The sequence below is a fragment of the Ambystoma mexicanum genome, chromosome 3q (assembly GCF_040938575.1).
Source record: "Ambystoma mexicanum isolate Mex_15411 chromosome 3q, UKY_AmexF1_1, whole genome shotgun sequence".
NCBI lineage: Eukaryota > Metazoa > Chordata > Amphibia > Caudata > Ambystomatidae > Ambystoma > Ambystoma mexicanum.
Genome location: NC_090926.1, coordinates 296,780,746 through 296,803,863, shown reverse-complemented (window position 1 = coordinate 296,803,863; position 23,118 = coordinate 296,780,746). Strand labels below are relative to the sequence as shown.

At 46.3% G+C, this 23,118-nt stretch overlaps 1 protein-coding gene across 13 annotated transcripts in view; it reads right to left on the bottom strand.

The window, feature by feature from the left end:
• Positions 1–1,698: 1,698 nt before the first annotated feature.
• The window catches only part of LOC138582484 (uncharacterized), a 451,229-nt gene continuing 429,809 nt past the window's right edge, over positions 1,699–23,118 (bottom strand). For 10 of the 13 annotated variants that reach the window (XM_069653812.1, XM_069653813.1, XM_069653818.1 and 7 more), the window contains 3 exons: positions 22,162–22,233; positions 9,544–9,599; positions 4,442–4,597 (listed from right to left, as the gene is read on the bottom strand). In XM_069653812.1, coding sequence (XP_069509913.1) covers positions 4,577–4,597; positions 9,544–9,599; positions 22,162–22,233 — 149 coding nt within the window. In that variant the 3' untranslated portion in view covers positions 4,442–4,576. Of the gene's footprint in view, positions 4,598–9,543; positions 9,600–22,161; positions 22,234–23,118 lie in introns of all 13 variants that reach the window. The other 3 variants (XM_069653811.1, XM_069653815.1, XM_069653819.1) reach the window with 1 other exon arrangement.

The window sequence follows — 23,118 nt, the reverse complement described above, 5'->3', positions numbered from 1 at the left end:
TGCACCTTAAATTTCTCCACAAATTGCAATATGGGAGTTGTAGTCTTGATGACTTCAGTTCAATAAAGTGGACCACAGTAATAGTGAAGTAAAAGCAAATACCAACCCTGGACTGGATCAGGGTCATGTTTTCATGATCATCTTTCTTCAGTGTTCTGTTCCTCGGCTACCACTTACCTTAGTCCAACTCCCCAATAACTTTGTGGGTTGGATTGTATGGGCTTAAAGTCCACTCCGTAGTCCATAGTGTGGTGGCATTGAGCGAGTACCCCTAAAATTCCTACTTAGCTATTATTTTCAAAGTTGCTGTAATTCTACAACTTTTACCAATTGATTGGCTTTGAACTGATTTGCTGTGCTTACGTGTAAAGTGTAGGCAGTCACAATTTGAGACTACCAACTGTGTACATATATGTGTATATGTGTGTGTGTTGGGGTATATGCTTAGTGTTTTAAAGTCCTATTAAACTGGTCTATATATCTACTTGTGCGTGGACTCCAATATTTGATTGGTTTGTGTGAGGTGAACCACTGCCCATACCTCCTGCAGTCTGTTTTACTGATCATTGTACCTTTACTTGCAAGAGTTTTGTTAGACTAAGTCCCTCATTATAGGTTTGCTGGTATCCTGCTGGTAATCCTGGTGGGAAACCGGCAAACCTGCCTTACCGTCTCCGCCTCCCGGTATTAACGGGATATTACAGGCCGCTGAGTGACGGTAACTTACCATTCCCATGGAGTCCTACAGGACTCCCTGGGATGGGATTGCTGAAGTTACCGGCACTGGTAGTACTGGTAATTCTGGCAATGATTTGCCGGTAGGGGCCAGATCTACATGCAGGTCAGGCCTGCCGGGAGATTCGTGGCCCCCCGCCGGCAAACTTGAAGTGTGCCGGTCCGGAAAAAATGCCAGAGCTGGAATTACCAGCATTTATTTCCCCAGCATTTTTTCCGGACCGGCACACTTGTAACAAGGTCCTAAGTGTCAAATACAATGTAACTAGGTGGGCCTCTCAGAGCACTCCCACAGGTTTACTTCTAAAAACCCATTGTAACCGTTTTTTTTAATAGGAGGCTGAAAGTAAAATGAAAAGTGAAAAAAAAGAATACTTTTAATATGGATAGATGGCATGTATAGCACTGGTCCCAAACTGAGTTCACACAGTTACTGACCTGCAAACCCATGCATGAGATACCGCCCCATATACAAACAATGCCACTGTCAGGTGGATGCTCACAAAAGCACCAACACACCCACATACAGAGTAACCCTTACATGACTGCACAAAAACTTTGGAGACCATTTGGAGTTGGGAGTTGTAAAAATGTGGCAGTAATACCGTTACCACTGCATTACCATACCGCCCAACTATGAGTTAGAGAATTCACCTCGAGCTATGAGCTGGAGGTAAATCTGCCAACTTTCTGCCAAATGACAGAATCACTGCTGGCGGAATAACCGCTGTGGTAATTCTGCCAATATCCCCCATGCAGTCCTAGGGGCTCCAAATAAATGGGGACTAACACCGCCATCACCACTTATAATCCAGGGGTAATACTGCCAGACCAGGTGATGGTAACAGTATTCCAGGGGGTGGGATTGTGGCCGATTTACCACAGAGATACCACCAAACTCCTAATGAGCCCCACTGTGATATATCACACCAGGCGCAGGCACATAAATGACAGACCCCAAGATGAACTGATATTTTATTTATTTGGTCATTAAGTAGAGACAAGGCATAATACATTGAAGCATGGTGTCCAGGAGCAATGTCTGCTACTGCAGCTTTTGGCATGTGAAAGCAGGCAATGGTGACATGTGTAACCACACTGCAGAGTATCCTCAGAACGCCACTTACTCAGTGAGCTGGAGGTGGAGGAATAGGGGCAAAGATGACGCGTCAAGACTAGAGAGGGGAGGACCCCATGTTGAGCTACCATTGAATGGGTGTGGTAGGGTGCCCAAGGATGGCCTCCCATTGGGTGAGTGAAGCGAAGGGGATCCCAGGCTAAAATCCCCTGGGTGCACTGACAGAAGGAGTTTAGGTAAAACGTCCCTTTGGTAGGGGAGCAGGGCCTCTGGCTGAACCGCCAATAGGTGAGCAGTAGAACATCCCTGGCTGTGCTTTCACTTAGTAAGTACTATTATGTTTTTTTGTTTTGCATTGCTAAAACATACATCGCATTCAAGGACTTCGAATAATAGATACACATTCAGAGCATTAGTTATACAGGAAATAGGAAAAGCAGGGTTTTAAGTTTGTTCTGTAATTTCAGGGGATTATGTTTTATTTTAAGCTCTAGTTATAGGGTATTTCAAGCTAGGGAGGCAGTTATCGACAGTCATTCCCCCCCTAATGTTTAAAGAGTGTATGTAACAAAACTATCCTGCTCTGACACTGCAGATCATGTTAAGTCTCTGAAGAAGGCTTTTCACAGCATTGGAACAATCACTGTGAATGCCAATGCCGATCCCAGATCTTCACAGGAGGTGTTTCCTGAAAATAATTCACTCAAACTGTTTGGAGTATGTTTGCAAAGGCTTGTGTGGAAGATATTATTTGGAACTTTATTCTCGTATCAACTGGGAGCCATGATGAACCTAGGGATGGCCTGGTCCCCTGGCGGGGCTCCTGTAGTGATCTTGGCAATTCTATTTTGCAGGTCCTGTGTCCGGGTGATTCACTTCTTAGGAGCAGCAGACGTAAGGCATGTTCAGTAGCCTAACCTGAAGCCTCAGAGGTCAAGTAAGTAATGGATCTGGCCAAAGCATCAACGGAAACAGTCATCAAGATCTGAGCGTCAACTCCTTCACCAATGAAGGTTGGTGGACTTTGGTGAAGAAAGTTAATACTATTAGGTGGGTCAATCATGGCAAGTTTCATTTTCGAGCTGTTAAGACTAAGCCAGCAAGTATTTCATCCGTTTTTATTTGTGGTCATTATTGAGGTATGTTGAATGCCATACTTTTTAAAGTCACATTTTAGTTTTAAGTGAAACTGAGAATTAGCTCAATTGCAGTACAACCGAACCCCTTCATCTTTGAATAGACCATGAGGAGGCCTTATAAGGATTCCAAGAAGTGATGTGTGGTGGTGGTTCTAGATGGTCAGAAGCTGAGCCACCATTGGGTGATCAGTAACAGAGCGCCAGGCTAAACTTTCACTGAGTGCATCTACATGTGCAGGTTGGCAGCTGAGCTTCCATTACGTGACTTGTAGGGGGTTCTATAATGAACTTGGATTGAGTGGTAGGACATATTGTTCCAAGGAAACACTTCATCTGATTGAGTTGGAATAGAGTTCCCTGGCTGAGCTTTCATTGAGTGAGTGGGAGTAGGGGTCTAATACTTGTTCTCCATAATGAGACTAGGAGATATCCCAGGACGAGCTTCCAATGAGTAGCATTTGTCTGAAGATAGGCTCACATTAGGCGAGTGAGGGTAAAGGATTGAGCCAAGGCAGGGATTTGGCTGGATGATGGGGAGCACGTGTCCCGGGTCAAGCTTTACTTGTGGATGTGGGGGTGGGGGCAAGGTCAAGCTTCTAATGGATGACTGGAAATAAGAGGTCGTTTTCTAGTCTTCTATTTTTTGTGAGTAGGACTATGGGGTCAGAGGATGAGCTTGCATTGGTGGACTATTTCAGACCTTCGGTTGAACTTCTTTTGGGGGAGTAGTATAGGGTTCCATCAGTTGAGTGAAAGTAAGGCTCCTCAGGCAGAGCTTGTGTTGGGTGATTATTAGCAAGGGAGCCTTTGCCAGGTTAGTGGGGATCGGTGTCCAAGGCTGATATCAGATGCAGGGAAGGGTTCCATGCTAAGATTTCATTGGGAATGTGTGACAAGGGGGTCACTGAACGAGCTCCCCTGAGCTGAGTGGGAGTAGGCTATGTTCCAAACTGAACTTCGAGGAAATGGGAGCAGGGGGACTAAGCCTGTGCTCCAACTGCTTTTTATGGACTGGGTTAGAGTGGACAAAGCTAATAGGAGGGCTCTGATGCATTGCTTCCATTGTCCACATACTGGGTCCTCGGCTGAGTGGTAATTGGATGAGTGAGAGCTTAGGTTGTAGCCTGACATTCTTTTGGATGAGGGAGAAGGGAGGTGGCAGTGGTGTGTGTGTGGCTGAGATTGTATTCAGTGAATGGGAATAGGGGTCCTGTAGGCAACATTTAGCTGCAGCCCCCAATATTGCATACAAAAAGGCAGCTTTGAACTCCTTCAAAGTTCTTAAGCCATTACCCAATGGTGCACACTTTTTGACTACCAAAGGAGTTTCTTCAAGGCAGTGGAGGTGAGGAATGACTGCTCGATAGAAGTGAAGGGAGGAGAGGAGAGGGCTGCATACTGTCTCTGTGAATGGAGCCGAGTGCTGTCTTTGCAATGGGTATGGATGTGAGTGAATGCAAGTGCCTTTTCCTGAATTAAAGTGAGGCGAGTATTGTCTCTTAGATGGGAGCAGAGGTGAGCGCTGTTACTCGATGGAAGAGGAGACAAGTAAGTGGCCAGGCCAGTCTTGATTAGTGTGCTTCTTCGCTTTCACGTGTGTGGCATTCTGCTCCATCCATGAGGTCTATTCTTCCACAACGTAGATCTGTGAGCGAGAATGAGACAGAGAATCAGACACTCAATGTGCAGCGTCAAAGAGCACTCCAAGCACTCAAGTGCCCGGGCAGACCCACAAACAGAACCTCCCTCTGCCTTTACTCCGCCTGCATTCACTCTTAGCCTTAATGTATATGATGCGCTCACCCCCCCTACGCACCTCCCCACCTCCCTACCCTCCCCGTTCCCTTATCCCTCCTCCTACTCCCCTTGAAACTTCATCTTTCAACTGACTACCTCCTCCTTTCCGTTAGTCCTCACCCCTTCCCTCACCTTCTTCCATCTAGGTAAATTGTTCTACATATTGTTTTGCTGGTGTGTTTCATGATTGTAAATATGCTTCTTTCATTATTCTTGTATCCTGTTGTTATATTGTAAAGCACTTTGGATTAAAGTGCTGTATAAACCTAACAAATGCAAAATACAAATCCTAGAGGCCCTTTGACAAAAGAATGCTCACTGTGACCCAATCATCCTGGTGGCTCAAACACACACATGTACCTAATTGTTCCGTTTTCTTCATAGGTAGGGCTGGCATTGTCAAGACATGGACAATGAAATCCAGGACCAACACATATCCAACTCATCATATGTTCATTGGTGTCATACACATTGGTCTATCCAGCACATTGTGATGTCCTGTTTCTATCATCCTCTGACAAGGAGACGTGTCTCCTTCCTATTGTTATTATTTGTGGGTTGCAACCCACGTGTTGATGTAGGTGGAGCTTCCGCCCGTACGCCAGTTCGCACTGGATTAGTAAAGAGTTGACACTGACAATATTGGCTGCCGCATCTCCTTGCCTCTGATCTCCATTACTACTGTGTGATTTCAATGTGTTAGAATTCAACAATATCGACGAGGATTATGTAAACGATGGGAGTCGTTCGAGCGCTACATCTTCACTTTAGGAGAAAGTGAAACCTCTGGATGCCCGAACCTCTGCGTGAGGTGCACACCTCCCTCACGCCTCACTGCGGCTCTTGCTTCAGAGTCGCAGTGCGCCTCACCTCACAGACGACGAAGCCGCCATGCTGCAGCTAGACAAAACACACTGCCACGGAGGAAACAAACAGTAAATGTATATTTTGCTGCCTCACGCGCTCGGTGCGAAAAGCACGGTTAAAGACACATGCGCTCGGCATGTATGATTCAAGATTATTGCTCTGCCACAGAGAAAACCACATGACCATCCGACAACAGCGGATATACGCTCATGAAGATTTTCACACGTGCAAACGCATGCAAGTGCTGACAAACAAGCAGTTCAAGGGACTACCACCTCCACAGGCCCTCAGACCATGTTTCAAGAGCCTCAACCTCCTGCTATATGACTAGAAACCTCGACAGGCCACACAAGCCACCACCTGCGCATTTTCACAGCAACACCGATGCACAGTGGCCTATACACTGCAGAGGCTCAGAACAAGGAATCCTCCTGAGACACATTGCTTCCACAGCACAAGGTGAGTGACTAATAGTCATTGGGACCTCGCCAACATGTCAGGAAAGAGGCAGATAGCAGCTCCCAAAGCCCTCAATCCAGTTTCACTCTCCGCACTCCCCCACTAAGGGAAGATAGTGAAACCAACTCATTACAATTGCAGGCCATGCAACACTATGACATCTTGGTCACCAGTCGCTTGGCTCCCAGATGGGCCAGGTGGCTCAAAGAGTTGCACATGTACATTGATGCGACAGGGGTCCGAGAGGAACGCTGTCTAAGGGGAATTCTAATGCACTCGCTTGGCCCGGTGGTTGTATTCGAAATGGCAGAAAATAATAGTGACACATTTAAAGGCGTAATTGACTCACTGAAGTATTATTTCGCACATCTGAGAAATGTAGATTATGAGAGATATATCTTCCACACAACCACCCAAAATAAAGGCGAAAATATGGATAGTTTTGTGATGAGTCTAAGAAAACGTGCTAAATACTGTGACTTGGACCGATACTCGACAGAAGAAGCACTCAAGTCGCAGGCTGTGAGTCTCCTGAATTCCGAAAGAAACTGCTGCAAAAGAGCAGAAGCTTGGACGAAAACCTCCAGCTAGCGAGAGCAGACTCTATCATTACAAACATAATCACTTGGCAATATTAAAATTACGCAGTCTGCATCATCAGCAACTGTGTGCCCCATTTGCACGCCGGAAAGTTCAGCAGAGCAGGAAAAGTGCTACAGACGTGGGTACAAGTTCCCACGTGTCGGCCCGTGCTCAGCTATAGGTCATCACGCGATAAATGTGGGGGCGAGAAACATTTCCAATCTCCCTGCAAGAACATTAAATTCTTTCAATCAGCGGAAACTAGCAGAGAAACCAGCCAACAAGATGGCCGTCACTTAAGGCGGGAAAGCCCGTAACCAACGTGGTGATCCCCCACCACCAGCAGACACAGCTCCCACAGCAGATCACGAGAGGCATCACGCAAAGACAGACGGCGTGAAGACAGGAGGGACTACTCCAGTCGCTACTTCAGTCTCTACAGGAGCAAACAATATTCGCAAAGACGGCCCCCGCGACACAAAATTAGATATTTGGTAGAACCCCCACGACATCGACGTGATTCACACTCATCCTCATCTAGTGGAGATCGAAAGAGAGGGCATGTCCATGCCATTGGAAATGACACAGCTGCAGAATACAGCGCCTTGACTATGGATCACTTGTGTTCTAGAATTCAACACACATGCTCATTGGTCCACACAAGGCGGGTGTGTTTTACTTCCCAGCTTTGCATGGCCCACTGGGCATGCACGCTGGTGTACTTCAGACAAAAAGGTGCATAGGGGCCTGGGGCAGTCTGTTGAAGGGGTACTAAGTGAAAAGACCTTTTTAAAAGATCTTTTTATAAAGATATTTTCCAAAAAATGTTGAAAAGACAGCTCTTTGACCGCGCAGGGCAGTCTTTCTAAATCAAACTGTCAGCCCCTGCGACGCACACGAGTGCGTACAGGTGCTGGCAAGGCGAGACAGAGGATGAGTCGCACGAGTGTCAGGTGAGTGTGTGTGAGTGCAGTGTGTGTTGTAGTGTGTGTGTGTGCGTTTAAGATATTGGGAAATGAACATGAATGTGGGTTTGTGTGTCTATGTGGTGAGGGTTCGGGGAGCGGGCAGAAAAGAGTGAAGGGGAGTTCTGGAGGGTGAAACCCCCGGAAGTAAAACAATTTAAAAAAAAGGTCATGACCCTTTTCTGCTTTCTAAGGCCCGCACCAAAATCGGTCTTCTTTATGTGCGACCTTTAGAAAGTGGAAACATGACATAGAACGTAGCAGGCACTCTGGCTTAACAGCACATGTCAGAAACTGGGAAGGGAGAGATGTTAGCACCACCCCTTCTTCCTAGTTAATGTTTGTGAGATGTGTGTGCCAGAGGGCCATCTGCAGCAGCATGTCGATGGCATGGACCCCCAAGCTGGAGCTGAGGCATCGTGCAGCTTCGGATACAAAACGGTGTTTAAATGTATGTATGTGTATATGCGTGCGAAGGGTTTTGTCTGTGTAAGTGTGCGTATGAATGCGAGTGCACTGTATATGTTGTAGCATATGGTTGCATGTGTGAATGAGAGCGCAGTGCAGTGGAGTAACTTTGCTGAAAATGTTGGGGGGATATGACATCTGATGAAAAGGTGCCCCAGCCAAATGAATGGGGACAACATGATGTACCATGAAAGTTGGGGGGGGGCAAACACCCCTGTCCCCCCTACAATTACGCTCATGGCGCAGTGTGTATGTTGTAGCATATGGGTGTGTACGTGAATGAGCAAATGAGAGTGCAATGCGTATGTTGTATTGTGTGGGTGCATTTGTGAGCGTGAGAATGCGAGTGCAGTGTGCTGGTTGCGTTGTATGGGTGCGTGCCTGAATGTACATGAATCTGTGTTTTACAGTGGCAGAATACTGGCACATATTATGGGCAAAGGCATCATGGAAATGTTGGAAAAGGAACCTATGCAAACTTGGTGACCTGGAATGGAATCGATTGCATGTTTTTCACGTGTTAGACAAAAACCTGATTGTAAACTGCGTGGCTTTTTACCCACAGAAAGTGCGGTGTACTATGCACCATTTGAACCCATTATATAAAAAAAATGTCTCGATGGGAGGACCCCGCCATTTGCCAAGCCTCCATTTGTTACTTGGGGCAGCCTCGCTACTCTCGGCTGCTCGCATACAATCGTGGGAAATATGTGTGCCTCAGCATTTAAACAAATCGCCAGCTGCCAGAGGGTAGAGTATGCCATCTTTGCTGCCACTCTAGTCCATGGACGTGACATGTATAGGGCATCTCGCCATCATGTCAGGAGGCATAAGCAATGGCACACAGAGCAACCCCCATCCCTAAACCGCCATCCTTCAGAATAAGCGCCTCTCACACAAAATCACTTCCAAAGACACCTTTTAAAAAATGCCCACTCACACGTCAATACCAGCTCGTTCGTGACGCAGTGAATTAAAACAGACTCTCTTTGAAAGTAATATTAGAAGCAATTCATTTGTGGAAGGGGAGAATGCGGGGAGGGTGCTGCAGGGAGATACTGTGTCGGGGTAGAGCAATTGCGTGGTCTCCAAGAAAGAGCGAGAGATGGGAAATAAAAAAAGGACAAAAACGCAATGGCCTTGTTGACACGACTATATTGGGAAATCAATGCATTTACTACAAAGTCGATCAATTTACAAAAGGTAAGATTCAGACGGTATCATTAAAGATGTTTTTGCAAAACATATATTTTCACACAGGACCCCCTGGCTTCCCCTCAATAGTGGCATGGATATTTCTACATCTCTGGCTTTCCTGGAACCCCTCTGCATGCACATGGGGTTACCCTTCTCGTCTCCAAACACCTTCTTCCTACCAACCAAAAGGTGGTTCATCTTTAGCTGCCGCCCCATGTCACCTACCACCAAGGAATTAAAAGGTCCCTCCCCTTACCTGGCCACCTTGAGCGGAATCGAGTTCAATGAAGGTCTTGGAGCTCAGATCGACACCTATGGCCGAGACAAAGAGAAAGAAGGTATGGAACATGGAGTGTCGAATATACCTGTATTTATTTTATCTGTTGTTAGCACCCAGAACCCGGCGGTATAACGGCACCAGTGAAGAACACAACACATTCTGTGCATAGTGACAGGTACAAGGTTACACAGTATCGTTTAGGTTACAGGATATACACATTGTGGGCAAAAGTTGCAGGCATATTTGTTGAGCAGAGCAGTTTTTACTTTTAGGAGGGTTCTTCTTGGATAGATGTCGTGAGAGTGTTCCAGAGAGTGGGAACAATGACGGTGAATAAACATATCAATGTCAATAGGAGGCCAATAAAAGGGGGAGGTTCTAAGAGATGAAAGGCAACATGTGAGGCTGGAGTTGAACAATTATGATTGAGAATAAGGGACACGTGCACTGTAGCAGTAAGCACCTCGTGCATTCTCTTTTCTGGTCCTCTACTCGTCCTTTGTCACCCTTTCTCTGCCCCCACCAATACCGTGGAGAGGATTCCTCCACCTCACAACAGACTCACTGGAGAAGAGGGCACCAATGACGAAGGCAGGCGGGAAACAGGAAATTCTCCTGATTTCCCGCCAGGCTGGCGACACGGATGCCAGCATTTGGGAACACACAAGAGGGAGACTGTGCACCACCAGGTGTAAGAATGTCCTTCTCACATTAGGTTGTGACCCTGCATTGTAACCAGGGGTCAAGTCCTAAAAAGAAAAGTGGGAGGACGCATTAACATGCCAATTATACCAATTGAGTGTGACGTCACCAGAAATTATCATATGTTTATTTATTTATTTTTTAATTTCTATTTATAAAGCGCACAAAACGGCCTGTAGGCATCGTGGAACTGTTACAGTAGGGCTTACTTATTTACGGGAAGAAATCAACATATGGGCAGAGCTGAAAAACAATCATAGCTAATACTACATAGAGAAACTGACATGGTGGCATTGGCCAGCTAGTTCAATGGTTACAGGCGAACCAGATCATGGCACTTATACAGTAAGGATAACTTAATTGCAAGGGGAGAACACAAGGACAGTGAGTACAGGCAAAGACATTTAAGTTATAGGGAAACAGCAAGATGTTTGGAATAGTGGTTCCATGGTTACAGCGGAACCTCAACCGATGAGCAGAGGCAATTACTGTACAAAAACAATGCTATGGTTGAGGTCGAGCAGGGGGGAGAGCACATAATAGACAGTAAGGACCAGTCAATACATTGAGTTACAGGGACACTAACAAGATATATGGCCTAATGGTTCCATGGTTACAGTGGAACCAGAGCAGATGTAAAGGGGCAAATACTGGAAACAGATGGATACTATGGTGAAGGGTGAGACTCAAAGGGGCTGGGGCTACTGACCTACTACAACTGTCTTAGTTAAAGAGTTTTGTTTTTAGAGCTTTACGGAAGACAGCATATGAGACTTCATTTCTGAATGACGTGGGCAGCGCCTTCCAGTTTTTGGGTGCTAGATATTGGAAGATGGAGCCTCCCGCTTTGACTCTTTTGAAGGTAGGGACATAGATCAGGTTGGAATGGTGGTCACAAATGGGTCTGGTGGAGGTGACAGGAATTATTTTATCAGATGGTATGGGGGGCTGTACGGGTCATGCATTTATGTGTGATAAAAAAGGTTTTAAATAGAATTTGCCCCTTAACTTGGAGCCAGTGGGCATCCCTTCTTGCTTGTGAAAGATGTTCCCTTCTAGAAATACTCAGTGCAGCTCTGAGGGAATTGTTTTGGGTGACTTGTAACCTTTTGAGATTTTTGGCTGATGTACCTATGAATAGGGCGTTGCAATAGTCCAATTTGGCCCCAATGGTTTCCCTGGCTAGTGTGAGACAGTTTTTGGTCAACAGGTAAGGTTTAACGGCATTGATGATTTTGGAGGTGAGAGCTGTCGAAGACGCAATGGCACTAACTTGCTGAGTCATGGAAAGAGTGGAGTCAATGAAGACCTCAAGAGTTTTGACTGCAGGTGGCACAGTGATGGTGGTGTTCTCAATGTTAAATTTACTGTATTGAGGGTCCAATTTGTTGAGAGTATCCTTGGTGCCTACCAGGAGGATCTCTGTTTTATCTCCGTTGAGGCATAGTCCATTAGCTGCCATCCATGCCTGGATGGTTGCATAGATGTTTGAAAGTGCAGCTGCATCATGTGCATAGGAGCCCGTGAGAGGGAGTAGGACTTGAGTATCGTTGACATAGTTTGTGTAGGCTATGCTGCGATCATCCAGGTCGTAGAAGAGAGGTATGGTGAATGAATGATAGAGTGTAGGTGCGGTACACAAGCCTTGAGGGACACCACAGTGGATTGTCGTAGTAGCGGCGGATACATGCTTCGAAAATACTCTCATGATTCTCCCTTTCAAAAAGGATGAGATCCATGATGTAGCTTCAAGGGAGAAATGGGCAGAGTTCTTGAGTTGTTTTCATAGGGTCTCGTGGTCAAGGTACCCTCTGAAAACATTGGGGGACTCCTGAAAAAGTGGGGGGCTACGTCCAGCCACATGTTCCCTTGACTTGAGCCCTCATTGTAACAGATAAAAACGAATGATTCAGAAATCTCACACCTTTCATAACAAACAAATACCCCTCCTAAATATGGAGAGTTGACATCGAAGAAGGGTTTCTGAAAAGGTGACGCTTAGGAATTACAGCCAGGCTGAAGGAGAGCCAGTGATAGGGCAGCATCTGATTTGTGACTGGGAGCGCTTCAGTTCTCTGGCTTTTAGGCAGCACTGGCCTGTCGCATGATAAGATTTTAATGCAGATCAGAGCAACTGTGAATGCCTCATTGAATGGAGTAGTGCTTACGGGAAACAGCACAAGGCCTTTACAGAATGCCTGTAGACCTTACACATTCATAGGGGCACAGGGTATCACAGACCTTGTCTGCCTTTGTGCACTTTTTGTTTTGCAATAACATAACATAGCTATGCAAGTGCTCAAAACCTGCCCTCGCTCTGTAGTGTACTGCCTCATATTTGGTCTGTCCGGTTCATCAGATGTTTTCCGACTAGTAAACGTACCACACATGAGTGACAGCCCAAGTATTAAGACAGTCCCCCATTTCTCCAGACTGATTGAACAGCCCCTCAGTATTGAAGTGACATGGACCACTTTGGAATAAACAGCAAACACCTGTTTGAAAGCCCGAAGCACACTAGCCCCGCCGCCCTCACAGGCTCCTCCTGCAGGTCCATCCGTGTCACATATCCTCAAGTCCACTTTTCTGTGTCAATCCTCTTGTCCCATAAATAAGAGCCGGGAGGGGATGGCTTGCTATGAAGAGGGGTCCTTACTAGCTTATCATTTATGGAGGTGACCAACGTTGTCATGGAAATTGTTTAGAGTGGAGGTGCAAAGAGGTGTGCCTACAAGGAGCACAGTATACCAGAAATGTACCCTACCGGACACAAACGAATGAGGCCTCCTGTATTTTTCCAGTTGAGTTTGTGGACATACATATACATTTGAGGTGGTTAGTGTCGAGTCACTCGTCCATTTGAAAAGCGAACAAGATTTGGGAAACACTAACCAAGTGGCGCCCAACCGAGACACTGCTGTGGACACATTGGATGAGCATGCTAAATAGACTGCTAGACCCTAAGTATACTCCTGCAATGGTGCAGAAGGATGCACAGACTTCTGCCTTCTCTTGTGGGCCAAAAAGAAGCAAGAATGGAAGCCTTCATGGATCTCTCTTTGCTGTGCCAGCTCTATGGATTCAGATTCCGAAGCTGCCGGACCTTCGGCAGCAGCTCGAGAGGAAACCGGGTGAAAACATGAGGGAGAAGAGGAAGAATCAGGCAGCGAAGGGAATCCTGCTTCTTGTCTGGCAAACTAGAGGTCCCAGGGATCATGCAGTGTTCCTCCAAGCCAGAGGGAACAGGGCCAATTTCCTATTACACCCCTCACCAGGTTGAGGGGGTTTCTAATCTTCAAAATGTGGTTGTCGTGGCTGTATCCTTTGTTGTGTGGACGCAATGGGGCAAGCCCATGGACGAATTCAGATAGTTCGGCTAGCTGTTCTGTTCATTTGAAAGAGACTATTTTAAAACACACGAAATCCATATGAAACGCCAGCCATGTCTACTCAAAAAGAACCACTTTGACCCTCGGAGTGCTTGGGTGAGGTTTGGTGGAGCTGATCAAGATAACCTTTTCCAGCATCACCAAGCCTCAGGATTTGGGGATCACCTGCATGAAGGAGGCTGGAGACCACCCATTTTCCTGTTCCTCTGAGCTGGGCCATGCTTGCCAATGTCCGGGGGGCCTTGTCAGCATTGTTGCAAGAAGAAGCACAATAATGTCTATTGTTTTGGTGTCCTCCCTTCAACTAGCCCATTCTCTCTACGAGGAAGCCAAATATTTCTTTGCAAACCTTTTCAAGTCTGATTACATCAAGAGATTACATTTTACAATACTGAGTTTGGGGTAATTTGGGGTGTAAATCTGTCAGGCTGCACGTCGTATAGCCAGTTCTGGATTTAGCTTTGCCTAGCGCTATATGAAGAATACATTCTGTTTTTATTGTATTTAGGTTTAAGCAGGAACTAGACATCCAAGCATGGATGAGCGAGAGGAGGTCAGACACAATACATGCCATTAATTGGGGGGATCCTCACATAAACGCTGCATGCTGTGGGTACAATGAAGAATCATCATTTCATGGTTGGCAAAAGAGTCCTTTAATTGGCTCCATGTGCAGGTTTAATATGACTGGGAAAGAACTGGCTCCCTGGCATGCTCCTGCAGCCACTTACCACCATTGGACTCTGTGAGCGCCCATTTGGATATGTTTATGTTAGTTGATAGGGAAGATGAACATTTACAAAACTATGTTATGTTTTCCCCTTGCGCATGGACAGGATCGATCAAGGTTTGTTGGTCATCAGTGAGAAGGCTGCTGAGAGATTGGGTAGGACTGACAGGTGATGGTCGTAGGTGACCTGGCTGTGATGTGGAGGGTGTTGCCAAAGACTTAGATGGTTGCTGCCTTGGTGCTGTATCTTAGTTTCAAGCCAGATTCATAGTCGTCTACACAGTTGTGGTGGCTGCATTCTTCTTGCAATTGTTTGGTCACTGCTTTCTCGGTGCTATTTGTAATGAATGACAAGCGGGCGATAAGTCAGTAGTGGTTCCGGTGATTCTTACAGCCCTAGCCTGGGGTGGCTAGAGGTTGAAAGTTCTGCCCGTTTGAGCCCTTAGTGACAAGTAGGGAATACGTCAATAGATGGCAAGCCTATCATGAAAAAACATAAGAAGTGTGGCCTGCAAGATAGACACTGAAGCTCGCTCACACACCTTGCTGAGGTGAGTGCCACCAGAAAAGCGGTCTTAAGGGTGAGTAACCTAACAGAACAAGGATGCATCGGCTACAACGGAGCCACCATCAAAAAGTTCAGCACCAAATTGAGGTCCCAATCCGGAACAAGAAATGCTGTAGGTGGAAACCTATCTACAAGGCCCTTCAGAAATTGGGTCATTACCAGAATAGTTAAAAAGGATATTTGATCCAGAGACCTCTTGAACACAAAGCTGGCAAGTATCCCTTCACTGTGCTATCCGAAGGCGCAATGAATAAGGAATTCACCACTGTGGTAGTAGTGTATGTGATGGGGTCTATCCTGCGCTCCTTAAACCATGCCTCAAATGTTCTCCACCTGCACGCATACAATGATCTAATAGAAGGTTTGCATGCAGCCGGAAACACCTCAAGTACAGCTTCTAAGATGTTCCAGTTATCAAACCTCATCCTCTCGAGAGCCACGCATGTAGCCTGAGGGACTCTGGGTTTGGGTTGAATACCTGACCTTCCGACTGACATAGGAGATCTGGCCTCAGAGGATGCCAGAGAGGTGGGAAGATGGCCATTTCCAGGAGCTCGTACCATGTTCTCCTCGCCCAGTCGTGGCGATCAAGATCATAGTGGCTCAGAGCCTCCTCGATCTCCTGAGAACCCACAGGATGAATAATGGAGGTCGGAGACCGACTCCACCCGAAATGGGTCTTCTAGTGCACCCCTCACTGGGAATTCCCTTGAGCAGAACTGCCTGAATTTCATGTTGGGCCTCATGGCAAACAGACCTACTGTTAGGGTACCCCACAGAGCTAAGATCTCTTCCACAACTTCCTGGCACTCTTGTGTGAGACCCTGCTTTGCTTTCTCAGAGCGTCGCCCAGCCTGTTCCCCACTCCTGCCAGATGGGCTGCTGAAGTGAAAATGTAGTTTTCCAGTAACCAGGACCACAGTTGCAATGCCTAAAGGCAGGGACCGCACACATCCTTGCTTGTTGAGGTATGTGTTGTCTGTCAGAATGAGGACATGTTTACCCTTGAGGAAATGCGCAAAAGCCATCAGGGCTAGCCTAATAGCTCCAACTCCAGCCTGTTGACGTGCCACTGGCGTTCCACTGGGGACCAAACACCATTCATGTGCAAATCTGCACAGTGAGCGCCCCATCCCTTCAGGGATGCATCCGTGACCGCTTGGGCTTCCGGTGAGCTCCTTCACTGGCTGCTGGACAGGAGGGGCTTGGCCTGTCTGGAGGCTTTTAAAGAAAGACAGGCAGCAATCCCATCTGACAAGCTGCAAGGGCAAGGTGTCTGATGTTACTGACTTCCAACTGACCTCATGCTCGGAGATCCTCCCTCCAACTGGTGCAACGTGTGAGGAGAACTCAAAGTGGTTTAATGGGTGACGCCATACCTGCCGCTGCTGCTGCAGTCTGTTGGCCTTCAGAAGCCTGTCTGGCCCATCCTGCATTAAAAACGCATCTGGTCCTGCTTGGGCTGCGGCAACTGAGTTTTCCTTCTGAATGGAATGTACCACCTGTAGTCCCTGCCTCTTGATGCAAAAATGAAGGACTGCTTGGCAGGCTGCTGCACCACTAGACACAGAGACTTATCAGAGAGTTTTAATTCCTTAAACTTCTCCAGCAAATCATCTGCCTTCAGCCCCAACAGATGTTTGCCCTCAAAAGCCATATCTAAGAGTTTGGCTTGCACATTCGATGGAAACCCAGACTGTGGAGGTACACTGTCCTCCTCAGCACTGTGGATGTTTCCATGGCCCGTCCTATGCAGTCTGCAGTGTCAACACGCACCTGCAGAGCCTGGCAGGCCCTTCCTTGCCATTGTTCACTATGACCGAAAAGCCATCCCTCGTTTTACCTGCAAGGATATGCTCAGCAGCCTTTGGAGTTTTCCTCCAAAGTATGTGTGAGTAGTTTGCGACAGCACAGCTGGTGTAGATTGCTTTAAGAGCCATGCTACCTGATGCAAAAACACCTTGGCTAGGGCATCATTCTCTTAAGACTCTGTCTGTGGGCAGGTTTGAGGTGGATGTGGCTGGATCTGAGCTCCCTGTAGCGGCTTTAACCACCAACCCCTCAGGAGTAGGATGCGCCTAAAGGAAAGGAAAGTCCGCCCTGGCTGGTTTCTACTTTTTCATTAGCTCTGGGTCTACAGCTGGCATGAAACAGGGCTTCTGCCACAATGTACAAATTGGTACAAATATGGTCACATTAAAGGGTAAAGTCCTATCTGTCTGCAGGCCTTTATCTAGATTGTCCGTACGGTCATAGAACACAAGTGGTTTGGTTGGTGTACCTAGACCAAAAGCGAGGACTACCTTTTCCACAGTTCTTCTGTTCTGCGAGTTAGGGTGCCCATTGGAGGATGCCTGCTGTAGGACAAGGTCAGGTGAGGTGTGGTGTCAAGCCCACTTGATCCCTGTAGGCCTTCTGCCATGGAAAACAATTTAGCCTGATCAGTGAAAAAGTCTGCCACTCCTGCTCCCCCACACATTGGTTCCATGCCAAACGGGACTGGATGCCCTTCTTCATATAAAATTGAGGTCATAGAGTGGAAAAACTCTGATCTCGACTCCAGGTCAAATGGACAGTCGACCTTCGGTGCTGACCTTGGCATACCTGTGTCAATGAACCCTCTCAGCGATGACGCGAGGGTCTTCGATGCTGATATCGGCTTTGTGATCCTCTGTGTGCAATGGGTGCCTGAACAGCTTCTGGCTTCAAGGCCAGAGCTGTACCTGCTGCAGCTTTTTTGAAGGGTTGCATCATTTGGTCTTTAAATGCCTCCCGCTCTTCTTTCGGGGCACCCGTAGTGGAAAAAGACTTTACCTATTCCTCTGATGAACCGGAGTCATGTCTACGCCAGTGTCGTCTTTTTTACTTGTGGGAGGACGAGGAGGATGAATGGTGCAACCCACTTTGAGAATGCAAATGCTTTTGCGCCTTCTTCCGGTGCCTATCCTCCTTTTCGGGCGTGGAGCTTTTGGTGTCAGGGTCCAACAACCTTACAGTCGATCGCTCAGGTGACTTCGCCAGAGGCTGCCCAAGTGCCAATTTCGTCGACTGTTCCCTGATGGCCTTCAGATTCATTTGCTGACATGAACAGCACTCTTCCACATCATGTTCCTTCTTGAGACACCACAGACAGATGCCGTGTGGGTCCGTGATGGACATCTTTGACCCGCAGTCCTGACAGTGCGACATAATGTCCTTGTATGAAAAAAGAATTTTCGCCTAAGAGAATCGTTCTGAAAACAGCATGCTGACCATGCGGGAAAAAGGAACTGAGGTACGGGGCGTAGTGATGCAATATGTATATACCGCGGACGTGTCACATCCAGAGTTGAGGAGTTGCGCGCCTGAGTCAAGATACGGTCAACGTCGAACTGCAGTACGCTCCCTGTCAAAAAGCTTCCTAACAGCTGACCCTGGAAGGGTTATCAGATAAGGAATCAGTGGGAGAATCTGTTGGAGAATGCAATCCATTGAATTAGTGTTTTGATATAAATGTATCTTCCTTGTCTTGTAAAAATAGAATCTCACCTTCTGGTTCCAAGGGAAAAGTGCTGGAACTCTTTAAGAAAAAGCGATCCAACCAGTGGTTAGGCGTTGTAAGTCATTTTTCAGAAAGGCCAGGCCAAAATGAGCTTGTGTGCATGTCGTGGTCAGCCCCAAGACCTGTAAATTCAGCAAGTTATCCTTATCTTCATGAAACTGGCAACCTGAGGGCCAGCACAGATTTGAAACTCTGAATGTTTGGAATAAGAGGGTTCTACAGGAACAAGTGGGTGTTGCTGCTTAAACGCTGTGAAACACATTCTCTGCTTATCTCGTCTGCTACTACAATGATTCCTGAATTGTGAAGTTCTGGAGGCTAAGAGCTAGCAATTCTTGCACTCAATTTGTGCACTCCAGCACATTTGGTTCACTCATGAGTACATACTCTCAACCATAGTAATCTTAAAAGAAGTGCTCAGTTAATCGAACATTTCAGCCAAAGAGGATGTTAAGCATGTGTTGCACAACCCAAGCATAAGCAGTATATACCCTTTTGTCTGATGCCTGGTCTTTAGAGAACACATGGGGCATAACTTAAGCAGCTGCCTCGCGGATCACCCCATCACGCTCATACCTTTTTAAGACAATGATCGAATGAAGGAAAATTAAGGGGGACGGAGGCAAGCCCCTGTATAGAATAACACATACAAAATACTGTACTCTGCCCCATATAGCCCTTGCAAGCTACTTTTCTTGGTCAATGCTACTGTATGCGACACCAAATCTGCCCCAACATTGAACATACTTAGAACACTACAGGTAAATCCTCCAGAAATCAATTATGTGCAATCCTCCTTATTTATGAATGTGCGTGACAAGACGTGTAGTTATGAATAATAACTTGGATGTCAATATTGTCCTTGCTATAGCCGTTTTTCTGCTTCAAAGTACTGCAAATAAAGGTTGCTACTGTTGCCAATCTCAAAATACTCACTTTATTGCTGCTGGAGGGATGACAGGATTCGTGGACCCTGCCAGGATGTCTCGCTGTGGCCAGCTGCAACAGTGTCGAGGCGAGCCACAACAGTGACCCATCAGCCACGCCGGACCTTCACACCACGATTCACGCCAATGAAAGTCCAATGCCACAGACCCAAGGGGCATGAAACCATGGACAGTTTGAGACTGTGAGGGCCGGGGAGAGGTGCAAAGGCATCTACAAATCGTGTTTGAAAGACATTGACCAAACCTAAGGAAGACTTTGCCATTCTGACTATTTGCGCTCTGTGTTTATTTGCCCCATCCTCATATATGCCCCAAATAAATCGTTTATTCGCCTTACTTCTAGTGTTACGCTTTTGTGGGGATCACTGGACATTGCAACTGTCTAAGCAAAAAGACCCACTCCTCTTGCATGCCAGGAGGCAGCCAAAGCACCATATTTTACAAAGAGCTCAAGGGGGCTTATAACACCCTTCCGTCAGCGTTTACTTGCATGCTGTTATTGCATACATAAAACCTACTCTGGTTCCTCCTTCAAGATACTTTTAATTCCAGGCATTTTGAATTGGTAAAATAGGAAGCTACGATATGCAAACCTGCTCTGGCATGGAGGCTGTACATAATGCCGTCAATAACAAGAGGAGTACCTTTCACGCTCAGACTTCCATGTGAGCTTACATTTTTAATTTTGGCTCAAGGTTGTTATATTTTGCAGATGTGCTGGGGGGCCCATTGAAGTTGATGGGAAAGCTGCCAAAAAGAAATGTTTTCCTAACAAACTCCAAGATGATTGATAGACTACCAATAACTGATGGCCTTGCGCAGGAACATGCATGGAAAGAATCCTGCAGACACTCAAGGTTGAAACCCTAAGGCTGGAAAAATGAGGGTGATCAGAGAAGCCCGGTGGATGCCAACTTGCCTTCTCGCCCTTTCTTGACACAGCGGAAAATCCCTACAGGAAGAAAGTAGGAAAGGGCTACTGGCAAGGTCTCGGAGACCTGCTGTGAATCCTGATAAAGCCAAGTTCAGACGCCTGCAGCTAAGCCCTACTTAGTGTTGACACGCCCTGTGCACTGCTTACTTTAGCGAAATCCCTATTGTTTGTAGTTCGTTTCCTAGAACGTATAGGTGTTTATCCGATCCATACTCCCCTTGAAGCTGCTAATAAAGCCATTATTTTCAAGCACCAGAAGTCACGCGTGTCATTGCTCAGCCTTACCAAAGCGGTCAGAACAAAAAACACTAAGGTCTAATGAATGAGCAGGGGCCTCTGGTTCTGTCACTGAGTCTTAAAGAGACACATGTGTATGGACCCTACATGTGATGTCTTTTGCTCACAATCTGGCAAAGAGAGCAACCACATGGAATCAAGCAGATCATTTAGACCTGCGATAGACGTGTATATGATTGAGTTTTAAACAGTGAAAGGTTCCCTTTAGAGAACCGAATCCTCATTTGCTAGGGTGCTTCATTTGTACCCCCTTTGTTATGTTGCCCCATCCGGTCATTTCAATGTAATTTCTCTATTCTGCTTCATAAGTCATTTGAACTAAGGGTACTAAGGGATTTTAAATTGCTGGCGTAGAAAGATTGCGTTCTTAAACTCAGATAAGTCAGCTAGCAGGATAAGCAAACCGCCATTCTGGCCCTATGATTAAGCGTAAACAGTTTTTCATTGGAACACAGAAGAAGTGGTTTGAATTCAATGTGAGCTTTTCTTTACTTCTGTGTGGATGGTAATGTTAGCAAACGTTTTCCTTTCGACCTTCTACCAAATCACTTTTTTCACAATGAGAGCAGAGCACCCGCCACCATTTGGGTATTACGAGAACCTTCAGCGTTCACCTTTTTGGGACACAATCTTTCAGAATCTCAAATGCTTTTTGCTAACCCTGGCAAATAAGCTTTCAACCCTTCTATTGGTTTCTGTGATGTCATCTGTCCCCGGAAGTGTTTGCCTTATTAGCTTTTTTCATGTACATGGCGTCTGGGCAAGGTCACGTCAGTGACTTGTTTTTAACTGTTCAATTTAGGCCGTATGCCCGGCGCAGGTGTGAATCTAATGACCTTAGCCCTGGTCAGGAGCAAGCTACATTCTGCTCACACCCGCCTGCCATCTTCCAATCTACTCCCCACCATCCTCAGTCTTCTCCCCTATCCTCACAGCCTGTCTTCCACTCCTTCTCCCCTCCCACTCACCAGCTGGTTTTGGGTTCCACTGCACCACTCATCAGATGCTCCCAGGCTGCCATGGAAATGGATGAGGGGTTCCAAATGAAGACACGCCTTCCATTTCCATGTCGGCCATGTGGGGTGAGTATTTGGTTCAAAGAATGGGCCTTTTTTTACACCGAGGGTTCAAATAGTAATAATTCTCCCCCCAACCCCTGTGGTCTTCACAGGCCAGTAATGGCGCCAGGACCTGGCTTGAGCGGCCGTGGCCTGTGGGGATGCGGGGGAAAAGGGGTGATTAATGCTTGAATGATATCATGTGCAAATCTACCTTGGGTTCCACTCAAACAGTGCTTGATTAACGGAATAATAGTTCCCACAACTGGTTTTCAGAGATTGTATCTTATATTTGGAATCCGGAGTGGTCATCAATATAGAATGATATAATAGCAACGGTGCTCCAGTATTGTTCCTTGGATCTTAAATACAGGGTATCACAAACACAATTAATCCAAAAATAATATGTAAAAGTAGGTAAAACGTACCTGCGTCAATGATCTGAATCGGGCCTGAACTGTACTCCGTCACCTCATAGGTGTAGCCGCCACCTACATTGCCTTAGATCAAAAACACAACATTGAAACTTTGCTGGTTATAGCAACAATATGAACTCTACTATTTTTTCAATTGGCCTAACTTCTTTGATAAAACATGGTTCTAAACTGTCAAGCATGTTAAAGCTGGAGAACATGTTCACGGTAAACAACCATACATCTTTGTTGTAAGGCTAAAATAGGATACAAGAAACAGAGATGGGGCTGTATTGGAAGACAGTGGGACGAAACACAGTGATTATCAACGTCATTACTGCAGTTTATCTCTATTAGAACCCGACTATATGATTCAGAATCCAACTTTACACGATTACTAAGTTACATGTATTTCTGTCACATGTCATTCGTGGCAATAGGTGTCATTTGTGGAAGTTGCAGCCACTGATGCAGATATTCCAAATGTTCATAATCCTAAAGTGGCGTCCAATTTTGTCTCAAAATTGCTCCACCATTGAATTAATTCATAAAGTGCACATTACATCTCCATGCCTGCCTCGGCACGCGTAGTGTTCCACAGTGAATGTCAACCCATGTATGTTGATACTGTGAAGGTAAGTAGAATGATGTGCAGGTTAAAGGTAGGTAGACCTGTTGCAATGATCCCTCAGAGTTTAGGCTCAATGGCAATATCCATGGTGAAACAGGCTGCTAGTACTTGTAACCAGGAAGGGGGTTAACACAGGACTGAAGACACAGGCGTAAGCTACCAAACAAGGTTTATGATATACAAACAAATGAAGAGGAGCACAAGTGAGAACCAAAGATGGATGCATCCCCACAAGAGTGATGAGAGTACTATAACAACATATGTAGAGAAATGTTTACAAGGCATTAAAAGGGACTTTCTCTTTTCACAAAGTTCAACCAGTGTTCATCAAAGTTCACCAA